Source organism: Cynocephalus volans, chromosome 9 (assembly GCF_027409185.1).
Source record: "Cynocephalus volans isolate mCynVol1 chromosome 9, mCynVol1.pri, whole genome shotgun sequence".
NCBI classification, from domain to species: Eukaryota; Metazoa; Chordata; class Mammalia; order Dermoptera; family Cynocephalidae; genus Cynocephalus; species Cynocephalus volans.
Window position 1 is genome coordinate 133909915 of NC_084468.1, and position 21227 is coordinate 133931141.

The 21227-nt window shown below is 39.7% G+C and overlaps 1 protein-coding gene across 7 annotated transcripts in view; it reads left to right on the forward strand.

Moving 5' to 3' along the window:
* FHIP1A (FHF complex subunit HOOK interacting protein 1A) overlaps window positions 1-21227 on the forward strand; it is a 242394-nt gene that overhangs the window by 159593 nt on the left and 61574 nt on the right. For all 7 annotated transcript variants that reach the window (XM_063107343.1, XM_063107345.1, XM_063107341.1 and 4 more), the window contains 2 exons: window positions 4019-4177; window positions 6311-6397. In XM_063107343.1, coding sequence (XP_062963413.1) covers window positions 4019-4177; window positions 6311-6397 — 246 coding nt within the window. The remainder of the gene's footprint in view (window positions 1-4018; window positions 4178-6310; window positions 6398-21227) is intronic.

The window sequence follows — 21227 nt, forward strand, 5'->3', positions numbered from 1 at the left end:
CATTGGAAACATTACTGTGTGTAAACTTTTATGCTAATCTTATTACATGCATTATTTTCTTTAAGCCCTGCAACAATTTGATGAAGAAACTGGTTCAAAATTACATTAGTCTGATACTAAAACCCATGGTCTTAGCAATTACCAGGCTATACTGCTGTCAGGGAAGTTGTTTGCTTTTTTGTGTTATTCATATGGTTTTATATGGTGATTAGTTTCTTTTAAGGAGACTCTTGAGAGAAGATACATTAAAAATGTTGAGTTAATACTTAATGTGCTGGGAATAAATATAATGTTTTATAATTACTTTATTGTGGTATGGATCAATAAAAGGCTAAAATAGTGGATGGGCATTTTATTTTTAATTAGATGCTGAATACATATATATTTAAATTTTTTATAATTTAATTTTTAAGTTAAAAATACAGTTTAAAAATAAGTGGATTGTGCTATTAAACTCTTGAACCTGGAAAAATTACCTACAAACCTGTTGTCCCCTCTCCTTTTCCCTGTCGTCTTCCCACAGCACTCTGTATTCCCTTGGGTAGCAATTGTCTTTCTTGCACTTATTAGTTTATTTGTTGTCTTCTCCAGCTCACCTGGTCTGACTCGTTCACTGCTGTTTCTCCAGCACCAACCTTACATGTGTCTGACCCATGGTCTATGTTCTAGAAATACGTGTAATTGGGATGAATGAATCTGAACTGAGAGCAGACAGAGCCTTGGAAGGGAGAACATAAACAGCAGTAAGATTTGAAATCTTGTTCTTAAGAGTAGGTGATATTCTTTCTTCTGCAGAGTGTTTTCTCCCACGTTTCTTTGCCATTCTGAAGAAGATAGCAGAGACGTTTTCTAGCCCCACTTTGTAGTGGCAGGAACATTGCGGGACTCCCCATCCGGCTACCACTTCTGTACAGGCGGGATCCTTCTGTACGGGCAGTAACCTTCTGTATGGGCAGCTTCTCTTTGCATTTCAGCCATGCCCTTTTCAGAATATACATTTTAAAAAGTTAATATTAGGTATATGTTATTTTTAATTACTGTCACCGATGTATGTAATTTGAAAATTAATGTTGCTGTAATTATATTGATATACTGAATAGTTATTCCCAGCTTTTTAGTCAGACAAATTAAGTTTGTCTTTATGAATTCATCTTCAAAGCCTCAAAATAGTTAAGAAACTGGGAGAAATTCTATGCAGAATTAAAGCCTTTGTTCTGTGGTTAATTTAGCATGAGTTAGCAAATGTAATTGATTTTTAAAATGTGGCATCAAGATTAGATTTCTCTTCAAGGAGAACTTTTGGTCTCTGTTCTCTTTTGCCAGAGGTTGCTAATTTATAACAGCCAACTCATTTGGGTCACATTCAAAACTGGAACTAATGCTGGTTTGCTCAGTTGGTTAGAGAGAGGTGTTATAATACCAGGGTCAAGGGTTTGGAGCTCCTTACTGGGCAGCCACCAAAAACAAACAAACAAATAAAGTGATTTGTTTGGGTACGTTAACAAGGAGTTAGTACTTTAAGTAGGGGACATTCTTTTTTTGGGACCACAGATGCCCCCATTTTGAAAAAGAGATAAATGTACTATCTTGTTTACTGTTGTATTTCCTGTACTTAACGTAGTACCTGGCCTGAAGTAAGTGCTCAGCATTTTTTTTAATGAGTGAGTAAATGAATGAGTGAATAAAGATTACTAGGAAACAGAACAGAGAAAAGTATGTAATCTTTTGATTTCTCCAGTATTGAAATAGTTCATCTGTTTTTCTCACTGACTTTTTTGCTGCACTGTGGTCTCCTGTACTATCTCCCCCACCCCACCTTGCTCCTCCCATGGCTTCATCTGGCTTCTCCGTGCTGAGACCTCCCTGATCTGTACTCTGTTGTTGAGCTGGGTATTTTACTAATGCGAAGTACTTCCAGCATCTGAAACTCAAAGTGTTTGACTGGATGAACCATCCACACTTCCAGTGTGGACTGGAGTGAAGAAGTGAGACCCGGTGATATGGAGAAGACGGGCAATAAACTAATAAATGCAAAAAAGATGATACTATACCAAGGGATGCACAGAGTGCTTGGGGAACAGGGAGGGAAAAGGAGAGGGAACAACGCGTCTATGGATAATTTTTTTCGCGTTTACCATACCTGAACCTACACCCCCTTCTGACTTTCTGTTTCTGATGCCAGGCACTGTGGATTATTTTGTCATATCTCATCCGTCTAAATCTCCCTTTTCTTCTTCTCTCTCTGGTTTGTATGGCTTTTAGGTACCTACTACATATGGATGGCTCCAGATCTCCATCTCCAGCCCAGAGCTCTTTCCTAAGCATCAGACCCACATATCTGTCTACTGGGCTCTCCAGTTGGATGTCTCACAAGCTCTTCATCCTGGCCTCTAAAACCCTGCAGGATCTGGCTCCCGTTTACCGTGCCAGCCTTTTTCTACCTGTAATTCTACGCTGTAGCAATACTGCACTTCTCTTAGTTCCTGGAGGATACCATCTTTTCTTTCCTCTTTGAGCTATTGAGCATGCTGTTTCCTTTGCTTGAAATAGTGTTCCTTCCACCACTCCTTTTCTGGCTAACTCCTATTTATTCTTCAGCAGCTTGTACCTCACTTATGAGAACACTTCTTGCTGCCAACATCCCAAGTTTGGGTTGTACACCCACAACCACAAGTCTTTTGTACACCCACAGCATCATATATTTTCTATTATGTATTCTTAGCATTTCTAACACTATTATCATTGTCTGTTCATCTCTCATGAGACTGTGAGATCAATCAGTATGTCATTATTTCTTTTCTGGGCCTAACTCAGTCTACTTTCTTGAATGTTTGTATTTCATTTGAGTTCATTGTAACCTCAGAGTTTGCCCTAGAGGGATGCCTTTTATAGCAAACTTCCTGGTGTCCAGTCTGTGCCACTCCTGTTCCTCCTAGACACATCTGCCAAATCAGGATATCTGTGGTGCTGCGTAGCTGACGTCACTTCCCAGTCAGGAGGCCTCCAGTACTGTGAAATTCATTGTTTTCCCCAGTCTTATACTCCACAAGATAAAATCAACAAACACTCGGCATTAAGTGTGTTCCTTTTCTACGTTTCTCTCTTTTAAAGGTGTCCAACTCTTAATGACCAAGTTGAATAACTTGACAATTTTGAGTTCTCACTCATCCTTACTTGCCAAGCCCAAGTGTTGTCAGTTCAGTGTTAGGAGCAGAGCACTAAGGGAGGAAGCAAACTCCATGAGCTTTTGGACAGACTGTTGCCCTCATATTCACCTCACATGTGGTGCTCAGATTTATTTTCTCCTCTTTTTTTCTGCTGCTGGTTCTTCAGTGTAGACCCACTTTAGCTCTTTTTCAACTCTTGTCATCATATCTAACTGACCCCAACACCCCTTCTTTCTCCTGGCTATTGTTTGTGAAGATCAGATAATATACATAAAAGTGCTTTCTACTGTAAACATGCAAGTGTCAGTCATGTCCTTAAACGTGCAAGGAATTGCAAAGAATCTTTGTGTAAAGCTCCTCATGGTTTCTAACTGTGCTACTTTCTGTCCTGGACCACCTCAATCCAGGGCTTCCTCCCCTAGTCTGGGGTATGTGCCTTCTCTGTATTTGCACTCAGAGTATTTACTATAATGTATTGTTTATGAATTTGTCCCTCTCCTGAACTTCTTAGAGGCAGGAATCATGTTTTATTCATCTCTATGTGTACTCTTCTTACTCCTCCCACCCCCAGCCCAACACAGTGCCTGGTGCCTAAGAGAGGAGCAGCCTGTATCAACCATGTGTACTCGCCAAATAGCTCTGCTACTGCTCTTCTTTCCACTGGCGTTGTCCTTCCCTGTTGTCTCCACCTGTTGAATCCTTCCTCGCTAGTGGATATCCTCTAATACCTTTAATACCTTGCTACTTAAAGTTCAGTCTTGGGACCAGCAGCATTGGCATCTCCTGTGAGATGTTAGTTGCAGGTTAAAAACTTCGGAACAGAGTTGATTATGTTTTTATTTCTGATGCAGGTACTCGCAACTGGGCTCAGTGGTCTCTACTCTTCCCTGCCTACAAAGCTAGAAGAGAAGGGCGAGGAATGGCACTGCCTTCTGAAGGACGACTGGCTTCTACTCCCTTCTCTTGTCCAGTTCATGAACTCCCTAGAGTTTTGCAATGCAGTCATCCAGGTAACAGAGCACAATAAAGGATCCCTTTGCTGTGGTGACATTCACAGCACATGCATTGCAAAGGATTAGTTTATAAATATGCACTCTTTTTATTTTGATAAATGTTTAGGAATATTGATGCTTTACTTTAAGCCTATTGAATGTCCTTGAACAAGTGAGAATGTTTGTAGGTTTCTGGAAAGTTTTAATTGAGAAAAAAATGAGTAGATTTTCTTTATAAAAAGTGTTAATTCTGTTTTGATTATCCACTTAACCATCAAAAATAAGTTCGATGCCTGACTCATTAAATAGTTATTTTTAGGTTTCTAAGTATTCCAAATTATACTGCTTTTACTTCAAGGTCTTCTTGGGAGTCTACAAAAGAAAACACTTTATTTTGCTTAATGGTGCATACTACATAAAGAATATTGTTATCCCAATTGAATTTAGAAGTTAAACATCTTCTTAGCAACACAAATTAAATTTACTTTGAAATTGGCCTGTTTGGGGGAAAAAAACAACCACTGAACTCTTGTATATTTGGCTTCTTGATTAGATTTTTACCTTTAGATTTTTTGTTACTGTTTTCAATAAAAAACAGATTTCATATACATTTAAGGATGGTAGTAGGTTTTCATCAAAAATGTTTTACTTCTATACAGCATAAATATTACCTTAATAATTGACTTACTAAGAAATCAAGTTTTCTTTATGGTGATTGTAGGGTGAAAAATGTCAGTTATAATCTGTTTATCTACCAAATAAAGAAATAGCTTTTGGAAGAAAATGCAAGTAAATTACTTTAGTTCCTATCTCATTTTTATTGCTAAGTCAATGGAAGTTTTATTTATGTATAAGATAAATGGATTATATTTAAAGTTATTTTTTACTTTAATATTGTGGTCTATCAACATTTTCTTGCAGAAGAGTGTGGAAATAAAAAAGATGGAACTACTATTAGTTCCTCCCCAAACGTACACACAGAGATAGATTATCAGTAATTTAAAGATCTAGCCTTACTTACCTAGAAATTGCTTTTTACTTTATTGTTTGACTTTATTCTTTTCTTTTTGAAGAAAGAGAAGTAAAGCTAAAGGGCATGATTAAGAACAGGGAAATTATATATTTCATATTATATTTTGAAATTGAAACCATGTACTTTTAAGGCTTTTTTTGGGGGGGACTACTGAAAATAGGTCACTTACAAAAGATATTAGTAAAGGGTTATTCATGCTAAATGTATTTTATTTTATTTATTTTTATTTATTTTTAATTTTTTTAAATTTTATTTTGTCGATATACATTGTAGCTGATTATTGCTCCCCATCACCAAGACCTCCCTCCCTTCTCCCTCCCCCCTCCCCCCAACAATGTCCTTTCTGTTTGCTTGTCGTATCAACTTCAAATAATTGTGGTTGTTATATCTTCTCCCCCCCCCCCCCCCGGTTTTTGTGTGTGTGTGTGTGTGTGAGTGTGTGTGTGTGTGTGTGAATTTATATATTAATTTTTAGCTCCCACCAATAAGTGAGAACATGTGGTATTTCTCTTTCTGTGCCTGACTTGTTTTTTAAAAGTCAAATATAGGAAGTATCATACCTCTGATAGTTTTCTGCTTTTGAACATTCTTTAGTATGAAAAGATTTTCTATATGCCTTCTTCTACTGTATAATGACTATCAGAAAATGCATTTTCAAAATGAGAAAATTCTTTCTGCTAGAAAAATATATTTAATTGTCCATTTTGACAGTTATACTATTTTTTTTTTTTAATTAGTCACATGTTGAAGTGGGACATAGAGGAAGTTAGGGTGCAAAAATTATACTTTCCAGGTTGTTAATTTTAATTTATGCATCTATGTACATATTGAGTTTATTTTTATTTTATTTTTTTTCAAACAGATACTTTAAACTTGCCAATTTTTTTTATTTGAAAGTCCAGCTTCTGGTAGTTTTAACCAAGCTGTTTATACTAGTATAAACTATTTGAAACAATTACATGGCAGTGTGAGGTCCAAGTCATCCTTTAACCACAGAATAAATGGCCAAAATTTGGATTTCCTTTTTGAATTCAGGATGTACACAGAAATGATTGATTTTAGGAAGACATAAATATGGAACTCTTCGTCTTTTTCATGACTACCGATTTCTCTTGTAGGTAGCTCACCCCTTGATTCGCAGTCAGCTTGTCAATTACATTTACAATGGATTCTTGGTACCAGTCTTGGCTCCCGCTCTCCATAAGGTCAGTGATTGGCAATAGTCATCTTCTGTCTCTTCACAGTACAACTGATGGAAACTGAGGAAGGTAAACACAGTGTAATTGCCTTGATGGTGACTTTAACCTTATTTTTCTTCTCATTCCATCCTTATTTCTTAGCAATATCAAAAACAGGTCTTAACAACAGCCACTTATGTCTGAGTGGACCCATTTGGTGTCATAGAATATAGCATTGTGAATGTCAAGTAACGCAGTCAGTAGTCTAAACGAGAATTGGCGAATAGACTCTGACTCTTGTGCCTGCTTCAGTTCATGGGTGGTGGCTACTTGGAATTCTCTGTTAAGCTGTCCTCAGAGGCCAAGTCTGTCACAGAAAATGCAGGTTGTGCTGTGGGCATGGAGAGGGACAGTGGTAGCACAAGTGTCATGGACTTGCCATCTCCTTAATAGAACGTAATTTTTTATCATAACAATTTTGTGACGGCAAAAACTAAAATGAAGCCAAGTTAAGGTCCCATCAAGGGCTGGCTGTCTCATTAGTACCACTCAGTATTCCTTATGACTCTCTCGTTTTGTGTAATAAATCAACTGGTATGTTTTCCATTGTGAGCTGTCAGGAGACAGACATGGACCTAGAATTCTAATTTTAATGAATTTTTTCTTCACTAAGTAAAGAGATTGATATGGTATTCAGTTCAGAGGATCTCTGTCAAGTTTTCAGAATCACCACCTCAGGGAGGGAGAAAAGCAAGATGCAGCTTATCATATGTTGTTTTGATGGAATGCCTACTTTCTACATCCCAAAGTCCCATTTTCATGGGCTCTTGTTTTATGGGATCCGAGAACACTTGATTATGACAACTTTGAAGCCCGGCTGTACGTGCAGATGGGCTTTCTGGTTTAGAGCAGCAGATCTTGATGGAAGATGTTCTTCTCTTACCATGCAGTGCCTTTTGAGTATGGTCACCATGTTTTCCAAAACAAACAAGGTACTTGGTCTGACTATGATTTTTGTGTTACTTCTAGGTGTAAGAGGCTATCTTGGATGTGGTTTAAACATCAAAATACTGAGATTTCCAGGTTATTTTAATGGTTTATGAACATAAAGGGACCAAACCTGTGAAATTAGATCAGTCTTGGAAAATATGGGGCATATCTTTGGAAAATACAAACCTTGTATTTGTTTCTAGATTGTCCTTCTGTTAGTATTTTACCATTTTGAGGATGTGGGGCAGGTATCTTGTATAGTTCTCCAAGCTGCTGCATGGAGGAATTTTCGTCTTCGGAGGAATGCGGTAGTGCTACTGAAATTCCCTGGCAGTAATTATCCACACACTCTCTCAAACATTTACACTTTCTTCCTCATTTATCCCCATGCTTTTCTTCATTGACCTGTTGACGTAAAGTGATTTCCTGTCATGATTGTGATAATTATTATAATTACTGTTTGTTCAAGATATTTCATGTTATTATAGCTAGCATACTTTAATGTTACAAATATTAATGGTAAATCTTTTTTTTTTTTTTTGTCTTTTTCGTGACCAGCACTCAGCCAGTGAGCGCACTGGCACTGGCCATTCCTATATGGGATCCGAACCCGCGGCGGGAGTGTCGCCGCGCTCCCAGCGCAGCACTCTACCAAGTGCGCCACGGGCTCGGCCCATTAATGGTAAATCTTTATCCATAATTGAGGATGAGCTCGACCTCTGAGAGCTGTTAGGAGGATCTTACTGGTCACTCTGCACTTCTGCTTCATAGCACAGTGGAGTTAAGTCACTAAATGTTTACCGTCTGTCTCCACAGTGGTATGCATGCTTTTTGGGGGTGGGGTTCACGTGTGTTTTGTTCACTGGGGTATCCCTAGTACTGAGCAAAGTACCTTCGACTTAGGAGATTGAGTGAACAACACACAAATGGAACATCTGTTAAAGTGCCAACAGAATGCTTACAGACAGTGGTTCGTAAGAGAATAATGGCTAACAGTTGATATAGCACTTTATACAGTACCTAATATTATGTCAAGTTATGCCCATAGTTAAATATGAGATTTATAAAACCAAGAAGTTAATACATGCTTACTGTAAAAAAAAAAAAAAGAATCACTATTGAATATATAAAACGAAAAGTAAACATTACTATACTAGATTTGAATTTCCAAACCCTAATTCAGATTCCTTAACTTTTATCCGTTGCAGACAATTTCTCCCAGGGCTGTTTCATAACTAGGGCGAGCAAAGATTGATTTCTTTCCTTCTTAATTGATTTTTCTCCCTGTTTTCCATCTTTTTTGTTGGGTTATTTGTATTTTTATCATTTAGAATTAGAAGGGTTAGGGAGGGGGTGGGGGCAGGGGCAGGTGCACAGCCTCTCCACGGCCCTCTGCTTCCTAAGGGGTTGATGAAGGAAGGAGCCCCTTCATGAGTGGCAGGACGGGGCTGAGAGGCAAATGAGCAGAGAAATCCAGAATTGAGTGTTTCTTGAGGAGTTCCCAGTGGAGAAGTTGTATCGTATTTCCTGTATCCTCGCCTCTGATGTGGGAAGGGATACCTAGAAGTCTGGGCTCAGGTCTGCTATAGAGGCCCCTATTCATATTTTTCATATTCCGTGTCCACTGCCTTGACAGATGAGCCTTGTTTAGTATCATAAATAAATTTCCTTTGTGTACTACATCAGCCCCAAATTTATGCATAACATTTTAGTTACCTGTCATCGGTGTAGGCGGTTTACAGAGATGAATTTATTCTGTCTCATAAATAATATAAATAAATTCATACTGAAAAATTTTCCCACATCACAGTCAGTACTCATATACAATGTTTCCACTGTGTTTCTTAACCAGAGATGAAGTCATTACAGAGAGTTGTGGATAATGACAGGTGGGGAGTGGGAGTGCCTGACAAGGGGAGATTGTCTCTACTTTTCCTCTCCCCACGCTGTGTATGTATTGTACAGTACTGCCCTGCAGCTTGTCCTGTTACATGCTTTCTTCATCCAGCCCCGTGCAATGGCGATTTATTCTTTTACGTTAGTACAAAGGAATATCTGATTTTTTTTTTTTTACAGGGCTGCCTAGTTTTCTGTAGTGTGGTCCATAATTCCTTATCTATAACTTGAACTTCAAAAAGCTCTGAAAAGTTAATGTTTTCTTATAATTCATTTAGTGTACAACTAATCTTTGCTAAACTCATTTGGTGTCAAACCCTACCTAATTTGTTTCGAGGCTATTTACTTTTAACCCACTTATGTTAATGTTTGTATGTTTTGTGGAAGAGATATTAATATATTTGATTATACGGTGCTGCCCAGACTCCCAGGGATGTTATGTCAAATATGGCAGGTGTACATATTACTTTTCTAAACATTTTGAATTCCAGAATACACATGGCCTCCAGGGTTTTGGATAAAGGATTGTAAACCTATTTTGGACATTTGGGAAAGGATACCTTTTTACAGATAGGTTAAAATCATACTCTGTCAAAATTATGTTAAAGAAAGTGATACCATGTTAATATAGATCATTTAGGAATTAGATCCAGCCATAGATATGGATATCACTTTATACAAAACTGGTTATTTATGACTTCAGAGTAATGGGACAGCCCTTATCCAACAAAAGCTAGTTCTGTTGTCTCTGTTTATTTTGTCAAGGCTAAATTTTCAAGGCTGAATATTCATTGGTATAGTTGTATTAGTTTGGGTTCTCAGAGAAGCAGTCATCAAGATAGGATTAAATATGCAAGATTTTATTTGGGGGACTGCCTATGTGAAAGAAAATAGGGAGCAAAATGGGGAAGGCTGGGAGAGTTGTCAGACTGCAATGCCAATTTGACTGCTAGTGAAGGACGGGGGAGAGAAGGTTGGCTGGAAGTGTCCTAGACTGCTGTGAGTCTAAAAAGGCCATCCGAGGAGGCTTGTGTCTCCCAGGAACAGGCCTGCCTTAGTATCCCTGCTGCACTCAGACACTGGCTGGGAGCAACTTGTGTGAAATGTGGTCTCAAAGCAAATGTGGAGAGGATTCCAGAGTATAGCAGCGGGGGCCCTTGATCAGTAACACTCCCCATAGTTGGAGAGTCTGCAAGGTGCATTCCCATGGCTACCACAATGGTTGACTGATTTCCGTGGCTTTTCCTGGTTGCAGATGTGAAAAAGATAGACATATATATTTCCTTAATTTATAGATCTCTTTCCTGGTGTGCAGAACATTCAGGAGTTCAAGTGGACCACTAATGAATGGGGTCATTCTGGTCAGGATTAGCTTGACAAAGGAGCTTATTGTATCTGTCACGATGATTATGCTGCAATCACAAACAACACTAAAATCTCAGGGGCTGACGTAACAAATGTTTATCTCTTGTTCACACTGCATTACATCTTGGGTTGTGCGATGAGCAATCTGTAGGTAGCTTTCCTTCATGTCACCCTCACTCAAGGATCTGGGTTGGTAGAACCTTCATGTGGAACTCACATCACTGGTCATAATGTCAGAGGGAAGAGAACATAGTGAATGGCCCACTGGCTCTTGAAGCTTTTGTCTGGAAGTGACACATGTCATTTCTGTTCACATTTCATTGTCTAAAGCAAAGCAAGTCACCAGGCCACATATGACCTCAGGGGGAAGTGGAGGTCTACCATTTTCTCAGAAGAAGAATCTAGAATATGGTTATCAGCCCTAATGACTGTCATACTATTTTGTCTGTCAGGGCCCCAGGAGGAACAGATGGCACTCAAACTGGGTAGTGAGGGGACCTTAATAGTAGACTAGTTACAAGAGTGCTGTGTTTCAATGATCTGTTGCTGTGCGGTAAGCTATCCCCAAATGTAGTGACTTAACCGTTGATTATTAGTATAAATCACCACTCCCTGGTTCAGGAATTTTGGAAAGGACACAGCAGACACATCTGGGGGGGCCCTCAGCTGGGGTGACCACAGTGGGCTGGGGCTGAGCAACTTGGGGCTGGCTGGATCTCTCCCTCTTTCTGGCTGTCCACACAGCCTCTCCACAGGGTTGTCTTGGTCATCCCCACAGCGTGGCAGCCTCAGGTAGTCGGACTTCTGCACTGGCTGAGCTCCAAGGGCTCCAAGAGTGAGTGTTCCAGGAGACAAGAAGTAGAAGCTGCCGGTTTCCTAAGGCTTGGGTCTGGAACCTGGAACAGTGTCCCTTCTGCTGTATTCTATTGTTCATGGTAGCACAGAGCCCACCTACTTTCAAGAGGAGGGGACGTAGATCCCTTTTGATGGTGGGAGTGTTCAAGAATTTGTGGCCATATTCTGGGCAGCTTTACCACGGTTACCACCCCTAGGTCTGAATGTGTATGTGGAGGGTCAGGGAGAGCTACATGCAGAGGGCTGATCTGATAGAGCAGTGACCTTCAGTCCAGGGTCACAGCCAGGCTTGGGCAACCACGCAGAGAAGGAATCAGGGAATAAATAGTTAAACTTCATTCTCCTCCCTTCCTCCAGTCTCCTGCTGGAATCCCATTGGGTGAACCCAAGTGGAAACCAGATGGCAATGGAACCGTAGGAAAGAAAGTGATTCATACAGGTCTATTGAGACACAGAGCAGGGTGAAAAGATGGAGAGTGGATCCAGAGGGGCAAATGGAAACCATCCAGCACACTAACTTACTAGTGTCAGCATCTTATAGCGTAAATTAGCAGGTACAGATGACACCTGTGGTTTTAGTGCTTAAATAATTTGCAGCTTAAAATTTTCTAGAAACAATTAGAAAATCCACTTTTTATAGTTTAGACTTACTGCCTAATTCAGTGCATTGATCCTTGACCTCTGGAACCTGAAATCATAGACTTTAATGTCACAGGTGAAAATGCTAATAACATACTAGATATGAATAAACAATGAGGAAATATCTAAATCACAGGTAGCCATCACCAAATCAGGCTTCTTACTCCATGAATTCATACGGAGGCAGGAAGTGCAGGGGAAGAGCCCTAGACTCTGAGTCAGAAGATCTGGGTTCTAGTCCTGGCTTGTGTATGTACTGCTGTGTGACCTTGTGTGAAACTCTTAATCTCTCTGAGTCTCAGTTTCCTTAGCTGCACAGTGAGGATAGTAATGCTCCTCTTTCCTTCTTACAGAAAATGAAGATCAAATATGATCAAACTTGAGAGCATTCTGAAAACCATATACAGTTATATACATGGGTATTATAGTTATTCCAGGACAAATCTTGCCATCTCCTGTGCAGTAGAAGGATGATATCGTTTGTTCAAAGACCATTTAGTAAGAGTGCACCAGGTGCAAAGCACTCTTCCCAGACCCCGGGGGGGAAATGAAGGTGACTGAAAATCCCGCTCGTCTCCATGGAGTCTGTAATGTGGGACTCAGGAGACTGACATGTTAACCACAAACTTAAAGCAAGAAAGACTAAAATAAGTGTTGTGACAGAGAAAGAAGCTGGGGCGGGTATGGGAGGGGTGTGAGGCAGACATAGAAGAATAAGTGATTAGGGAGAGTGGACAAGGCTTGGAGGAGTATGTTAGGATAGGCGTATACCTCCTGCAGCAGTCCCTGACTTTGGGGGTTCTGGGCATCTCTCTTTTCTAGAATTTGTACCTCTCAGTGCCTGTGTCAGTTGATTAGCACTGAGCATATGTTCCTTTCTATTGTTAGGTGTATTTTGTGTTTGACCCTACTTCCCTGCTCTATCCTGAAACTCCTGGAAGTGCCCGTATCTGCAGTTCCCAAACAGTATGCCAAGGAGCCCTGGGGCTGTTCCGTGAATTCACAGGGGCGCTGGGAGATACTTTCAATTTATGAGGGAAACACAGCGACATCTGTTGGGCACCACATGAACTACTAGTTTGACATAGTTCACAGTTTCATCATTAAATCATACACATTCCTTAAAAAAAAAATCATACACATTCCTTTTGATGTGGTCACACCTTTAGAAAGATGAGTTGTTGGTGGGTGCTGTGCTTAAAAGCAAGTATCACGTGGAAGTCAGTGTGGAATAGGAAATGAAGTTTGCAGGTTGCAGTCTGATTCCGAGTTTGAGTGCCCAACAGGTTAAATTATTGGGACTTAACTATGTATTAAGTTGTTTGGACCTAAATATTTAATAAAAAGGATGGTTGGGTATTATTATTATTATTTTTTTGGCTTGGGGTGCTGTGAAGAAATTACTGATATACTGGAGGTACCTTGGACTGAGAAGGTTTTAGAACCTCTGGTCTATGTTGCGTGCTTTTTTATGTAGCAGGGTTTGGCAAACTGCCTTGCGATGTAGGCCAAATCGTGGCCTGTTTTTGTATATCCCGGGAGTTAAGAATGGTTTTTACATCTATAAACAGATGAATGGATGAACAAAGTGTTGTATGTACATACAATGGAATATTATTCAGCCTTAAAAAGGAAGGAAATTCTGACACATGCTACACGTGGACGAATCTTGAGAACATTACACTAAGTGAGATAAGCCGGTTGCAAAAAGACATATACTGTATGATTCCACTTACATGAGGTACCTAGAGAACTTGAATTTATAGAGAAAGAAAGTATAGTGGTGGTTGCTGGGGCTGGGGGCAGAGGAAAACGGGGAGTTATTGTTTAATGGGTACAGAGTTCCAGTTCTGCAAGGTGAAAAGAGTTCTGGAGATTGGTTGCATGACAATGTGAATGTACCTAATACTATTGAACTGTACACTTAAAAATGGTTAGGGTGATAAATTTTATGTTATGTGTTTTTTTTAATTACTATTTTGAAAAAATGCCTTTTACATTTTTCAAACTAGCATCGTGTCCTATGTAGTTTAGGTGACCAATAAATGTTTGAAGATGATGGTAAAGAGGAAGGAAGTCCCCAGATAGATGGCCTCGCAAAGGGATGATCACGTACTTTTTGTTTTCTTTTCATGCAGTGATCAGGCTGAGGAGCAGCAGACAAGAACAAGCGAAGCAGTATGATTGGCTTTGTCACTAGCTTGGAAGCATCTGTGTCTGGGTGTGTTGTTGAGGGATCCTGGGCTGGCAGGAGACCAGTGGGCAATTGGGAGTGGCAGCCAAAGATGGCTTTAGCGCTTGTTCTGGCTCTGGCAGGATTAGACAGAGGGGTCTGGGTGGGCGTTTGACTGGGAGAGAGTTATATAGGTAACACCCGGGGCTCAATTGTATTAGTTCTGTCAAGTATTATGTGAACTAGGATAGTTGTTCATCCTTGTTTTGCGGGTTGTTTTGGCTCATTTATTTAGAGATTGTTAGGAAATTAGGGCAGAAGTTTGGGACCATCTGGGAGAGGGAGGCAGAGACCTTGACGGGAGTGTGCTGAGGTGAGGGATGTACGGAAGGGGAAATAATTACATACCATCCTTTTCTGCAGGCAGCTCACAGCCTTCAGCAATGACAACTGTGACCTCAAAGAAAGCCTGTAGCTTTGGCTTTTGCAAAGAGCAGCGAGCTGTGTTTCATTCAGCAAATTATTCCATACAAGTGCACTTGGAAAAACAGAAGCAAAAAACCTACCAGAAAAACTGATTTTTCTCCCATCTCCTGTGTGCTAAAACTGTGCTTGAACAATATACACGGGTAGAATAATTTCAGCCATTTCCTTAAAGGCATGTGTGCTGGGTTCATATAAGCCACTGTGGAGCCCATTTGTTTTACAATCTTGTCTTCCAAATACACACATACATATTCATGATCTGCATTCTGCAAGCTCAATAATTCATGGCTTATTGACTTAGGTTGATGGGTGGAAGCTTTTTGGGACTAGAGAAGAAAAGATAGAAATTCTGAAAGGCTGGGAGCAGTCACACTTGTGAGCTGTCCACTCGGTATTAGTGGAATGTGAGCGAGGCAGGCTGGGACCCCGTCAGAGTCTAGTTTGGCTCTCAGTGGCTAGACATGTTTTGGAGTTTTATGCCCAGTTAAAGTAGTGACTGAAGATTTTAAGAGCAGTTAAGTACCATCTTCAAATTATTTATCATCATTATAAAAAATTAATGGGCTGTAATTGGGTGCTGAGTTTACAGTGGAATACACTGATCCCTTATGTCATAAGCGGGCAGAACAGTTTACTACTTAAATAGAATTTAGCTCCATTTCTCTGTCCATCCTTATGCATCTGTAGTCTGGAAGGTAGCGGAGGGGTTTCTGGGGTAGGAGGAGGGTAGAGACAAGTCATCATACTTGCTCTTTGGCTGACTTCCTGTTGGATATCTGGGTGCCTACCTTGTCTGTGCCTTTGTCACTGTGCTATCATCTGAGCCATTTCCTGATGAAAAACACCTTGAAGTTTTATGTCTGGTTTCCAGTAATGCTGTAGAATTTCAGTGATCATGTCATTTCTTTCAGTGGAAAATTAGAAGAAAGAAAGAATCAAAAGCTTGGAATTAGGATGTCATATTGGCTTTGGAATTTGGGGATTTTATTTTTCAAATTTGGTTGTTCTTTGTTAAATCTGTTGTAGTTTCCCTTGAGTTATTTAAGCCTCACACTGGACTCCAAGATATAGAAGGACACTAAAAGATATAGAAGGATAATTTTTTTGGCCTCTACATTTTATATTCCTACTAATACACTTCGGTAATTTGCTTTTTAAATGCCTATTGTCTACATTATTGACCCATGGTTTTTAATCACAAAAGGCTCCTGAATGTTGTCTTGCCCTATTTTTGCTAGCTACTTATTCCTCTTCCTGTAATAATCTTGAACTGTATTTGATCATATAGAACTTTGTTTCTTACCATGCCTGGAGTAAACGAGTCACTGTAAAAGATTCTATCCTACATTGTGCTGAAGGCATACCTGTGTGACACCATGGCCCACAGATCGCTAGTCTGTGTAAAGTGAAGGGGGCTATGGTGTAAAGTCAACAATGTCCTGGAGAAGTGAGGTCGTTCTTCTTAGAAGTGGCTGCTGTTGTCTCCACAGCCTCACAGGCAGGCTCCAGATGGGTCCAGAGCAGACAGGTATTCCCTTAGGGCCATCCAGCTGCTGGGGATGCCTTGTGGCCTAGGGATGCTTGGGCTCAGCAGGAAATCTTGATGCCTCTGTTGCTATCTCATGCTTATGTTGCGTTGTGGCCCTTGTCCGATGCTGGGGATAGAGTTGTGACTGAGGGAGCCATAATTAAGGGGCGTGGCTCAGCTGGGATGGGAGAGCTGGGGCCCCCAAAATCATTCTGTCTGAGCTACCCCAGACTTAAACAGAAGAGGACTGTGGAAGCAGAGATGCCAGGTGTAATGATCACTACAGTCAGTCGTAATCACAATTGAATGAGGTAATTAAAAGGCCCTGTCCTGTTGGAGGCCTGCAGCTATGTAACAGGCAGTGGCAGTAGTACTATTCAACCTGGACTGGAAAAAATCCTATTAAGCAGGCCATTGCTAGCCAGACTAAATTAATAATTGCTCTATCCAGCGAGAGCCAGCTATTAAACAGAACTAGAAGATTTTGGTGACAACTGTAAGAGTCTTTGACTTGGAAATTCTTGATTTATTAATTGAAAACTAAAAGTTAATGTGTACTATCTAATACAATCATTTAATGCAATATATTCAATTAATACAATTTTGGGAAGCACTGTAGCTTAACAGTTCAAAAAATGGATTTTGAGGTTAAAGAGACCTTGGTTTGAGTTTTAGTTCCTTGCTACTTTAATTAGTGATGTGACTGTGGCAAGTGTTCTCATCTATGTCTATGTATTATCTGTGAGGGTAATAATACCTACCTCCTTGGGCTCCTGTGAAGAAAAGATAAGATAATGCATTAAAGTGCATTTAAAGTGCTCATCATTGTCTCTGACTTTTAGTACTGAAAGTACCTATTATTATTTATTAACTTAACCAGCTGAATCTCTGAAATGAGACAGTCTTCACATGACACTGTCTGTCTCTAGCCAGTACATTTTTTAATACCTTTTTCGGTCACTATAGTATTTTTATTTTAGGTAATATTATTACTCCTTGACACGCATTTACATGATTTCATAGACAGCATAACTTTGGATCTTCTTTTCCCTTATTTCTCTCAGAATATGATATCAGCTCGTTATTTATAGAATTATTTTCCCATTTATTCTGATTCTCGCTGTCAGTGTTCTCAAATGTGCAAAGACAGTCACTTGGGAACTTCTCCAATGCTGACTCCTGAGTTCCAGGGATTATGATTTAATACGTAAGGTCGAAGCCTGGGAATTTGCACTTTATCCAGCACCCCGGTGCTCCAAGGACCACACTTGGAGGAACTGGTCTGTGTCCTCCTGCTGGCACCTTTGCTGCTTATGCTCCTTCACTGGACTAGGATTCACAAGACATGGGTGATCTCAAGGACCGTAACCCAGCTAAGGATCCAGTTTTGTCATCTGTAGTAATCCCCACCCTGTCAGCCTCTCAGCACTACGGTGAACATAGAGTGAGAAGGTACATAAAAGCGCTTTGGGACGCTGTGAAGCATTTTCCAAGTGAGCCGGGTGTTAAAATGGGGCAAGGTCTGCCTCGCCTCCCTATGGAGCTGTTGTAGCTGTCAAAGCAGGTAACATAGGTCAAAATACTTTGCATAGTTTAAGGATGTAGTAGCAGTAGTATCTAAAGATGAGTAATGAAAGGAGATTGAGTTATTTAATATTGGTTGTAAGAATGTGTTTGTGCCCCTGACGTGTGTATAGTGTTTGAAAGAGGTACCTCCCATTGTTCAGGATGCTGGGTAAGTTTTGTTATTTATTACTGTGAAATCAACTCTGCTGTCCAATGGAAATGTTATCAGCTTGGGGATGGCTGTACTGGCCATTTGCTGGTGTCATGTACATCACAGAATATTGTAAGGCATCACCATTCTACCACCAACCCAGTCCCACCAGATGCCTTGGGGCTGTGGGCAGAGGGAAAAATATTGCTCCTTGTAAATATGGCTATACAATAAATATGGGATTGGAAGATTTTCTTCAGTTGACTATAACCATTATTAACTTTTCCACTTCTTATATTCTAGGTTATTAAGTGGAAAGATGATGTACACAGACGTTTAGGTCGATAAACAAATATACTTTTCCCTTCATCAATATGTAGAAAAGCTTAAGAGAGTCCATTGTTTATCCCAGAGCTGTCACTTGTGGACCAACTGTGGAACATAAGGAAATGACTAATGTTTATTGTGGAAAGCCTCTGAAAATGTGGAAATAGATTACAAGAGAAGCTATTGAAATATTCACTTTTTTTCTAAAGAATATTTTGTAATTAATATCTGAGGTCTTGTGTTCAGTTTTCAGCCTAAATAAGCGTTGTATGTGGGACTATTTTATCGACATGGAGGCTCTACATTGGACACATGGCATGTATTTACCTGAGACTTGGGCATATTGTTATGTGAATGGGAGCCCAAATCTTTCCTCTCATTTTGCATATGCACAGAACAAGTAGAAAACTAATTGACCACAGAATCCATGATATCACATTGGCCCACAGCCAAGTTCATGGTGTCTTGGGGCATCCCTGTCCGTATAATGCTGTATCTGATGCTGTGCCAAAACAACAAGCAAACAAAAATAAATAAAAATTCTGGCTTAAGTAAGTAGACTTAAAATAGAGAACACAGAGGAAGTCAAATTTATTCATTGACATAAACGTAGATAAAGTGGTTTTCAGTGAATAAGTTCTTTGAAAAGAGTTTAATATGGTGTGAACTTTAAAGTCAGACTGCCAGGGTTGGTGTCCCAGCTCTGCCACTTGCTAGCTGTGTACCCTTGGGCAGAACATGGAACCTCTCTGAACCATTTTCCTCATTTGTAAAATAGGGATGATAATAATAGTGCTTTGTGAGAATGAAATGAGTTGAGTACTTTAAAAGGCTACCTGGCACATAATAAGTATTTGTGTTAACTCATTACTGGTTTTGGTTTTATTGTTATATACATGTTGGAAAATCATAATTTTAGGTGACTTGAACAGCTCTTTCATTGATCTGTAATTTATGAAATTTGGCATATTGCCCAGAGGAAATAGAGAACTACGGATATCAAGCTACTGGGAGAAATAACTCAGAGACATAGACTTGGTAGAACACAACTGTTTGAATCTTTTCTAGGCTAATCCCAAACTTCCTCCCACTTTTCTCTCCACACAGTCACCTCTCCAGCTATCCTGGACCATTTGCTATACCCCGAGTATGAATTTGCCTGTGCTTATGCCTCCTCTCCACTTGAGATATCTTTCTCTCCCAACTACACTTATCCAAGTCTCATCCTCCAACGTCCAGACCACATGCCACTGCCGTTTGAAACCCTTCCTAATCAATCCAGGCACAGGCAATCACTCTTTACTTCTCTAGAATTTGTCTGGTATCACTACGTGGCACTGGAAGGTTACCTTGTGTGATCATGCTGGGTTTGTTATGTCTTACCTCTCCTATCAGATGGTGAACACCATGAGAGTAGGGACCATACATGTTTATTTATTCATCCATTCATTGAACAAATGTTACAGCAGCATGTCTAGCACATTTTATAATAGGTATCATGACATCTCTTGAATAAGTAAGTGACTGTGTGAACGTAGATAGGATAACTAGGTAGGGGTGTGTGTATATTTGTGTGCATGCATCAAATATAAGGGAGTGAGAGGAGAAAATGTAAGGGAGAGGAGAGAGCTAAGGAGAGATTAAATCAGGTCAGGTGTATGAACTGATGTTTGGCTAATAGCTGACACTTTGAGGTGTCATGGAGTGGTAGAAAAGTGAGGTGCTTGAGGTGGGGGATGTTTAGTATTGGCTAGAGATTGCTGTTGCTGAAAATGGGACAACTCTTAATTGTTGTGGGAGTCCAAAAGGGAACCAGATTTGAGGCAGATATTGGTGGAAAAATATAAAGGAAGATATAGATATTTTAGGGAAAATGAACAAAAAAAAAATGACTGAAGAATCAGTGATGGCTCTGACAATCATATTTGAAATGTGCTCTCCACATGTAGCAATAAAATTTTATGAGGTAGGCAAACTTTTTTTTTATTGTTTTTAGCTTGAGTTGCCTATGAGATATCAAGATAAAAATAACTGGTGATATGTCATTGCCATGGTTGTTTATCAAGACCTCATTATCTGAATAAGCATGTGTAATATTTACATTTATATTAAGTGCTTTAATATAAGTAGAAGATTTAACTGTGCAGTTTATTTCTTTGAAGATAGTGTTCTGTTTGTCAGAATTTAGAAGTTTAGAACTTTGAAATTCACTAGATTTCAGTTTTGTAGAGGAGCTCATGTGGAGCCAAGGTGAGGGCCCCTCGTTTGTCTCTGTGCCCTTATTGCCTGGCACAGTGTTAGCCCAATGCTTGGCACCCACTAAATGCTCTATAAGTGATTTTCAGTAAGTAAGTTAATAATTTCTTTGTTTTTCAGCAAATGAACTAATGACATCTCAGTTTTAAAAAACTTCACAGACTGGATGGGTTTCATGAAACATCTTTTGTGTTTAAAGTTCTTGCTAAATCTAAATGAGATTAAATTGGAGATGGAAACATAGTATGTTAGGTACACTCATATAATTTTAGTGGTAGACATAATGCTAGAGATTGTCTAGTCCTAGCTCTTCATTTTTATGAGCAAGATGTTAAGGACCAGTGAGGTTAAGTGACTCGCTCATGCTCACATAGCTGATTACTCGCCACTCTTGGACCAAACCCAGATCCCCGGATCTTGAGGCTTCCGTATCATGTCTTTCCATTAGCTCCCTTTAAATTAAATCCTAGTTCCATGATTCCTTCCATGGCCTAAGTTTAACTCCTGAGCTCCCAAAGCAGAATTTAGGAAAAATTATCCTTATGCTTTTGTTAATTGCAAAAGAGAAAGATTTCTTAGAGAGCAAATCCGCTTTCTCTTCAGGCTCCCATGCGTTGCAGGGGCT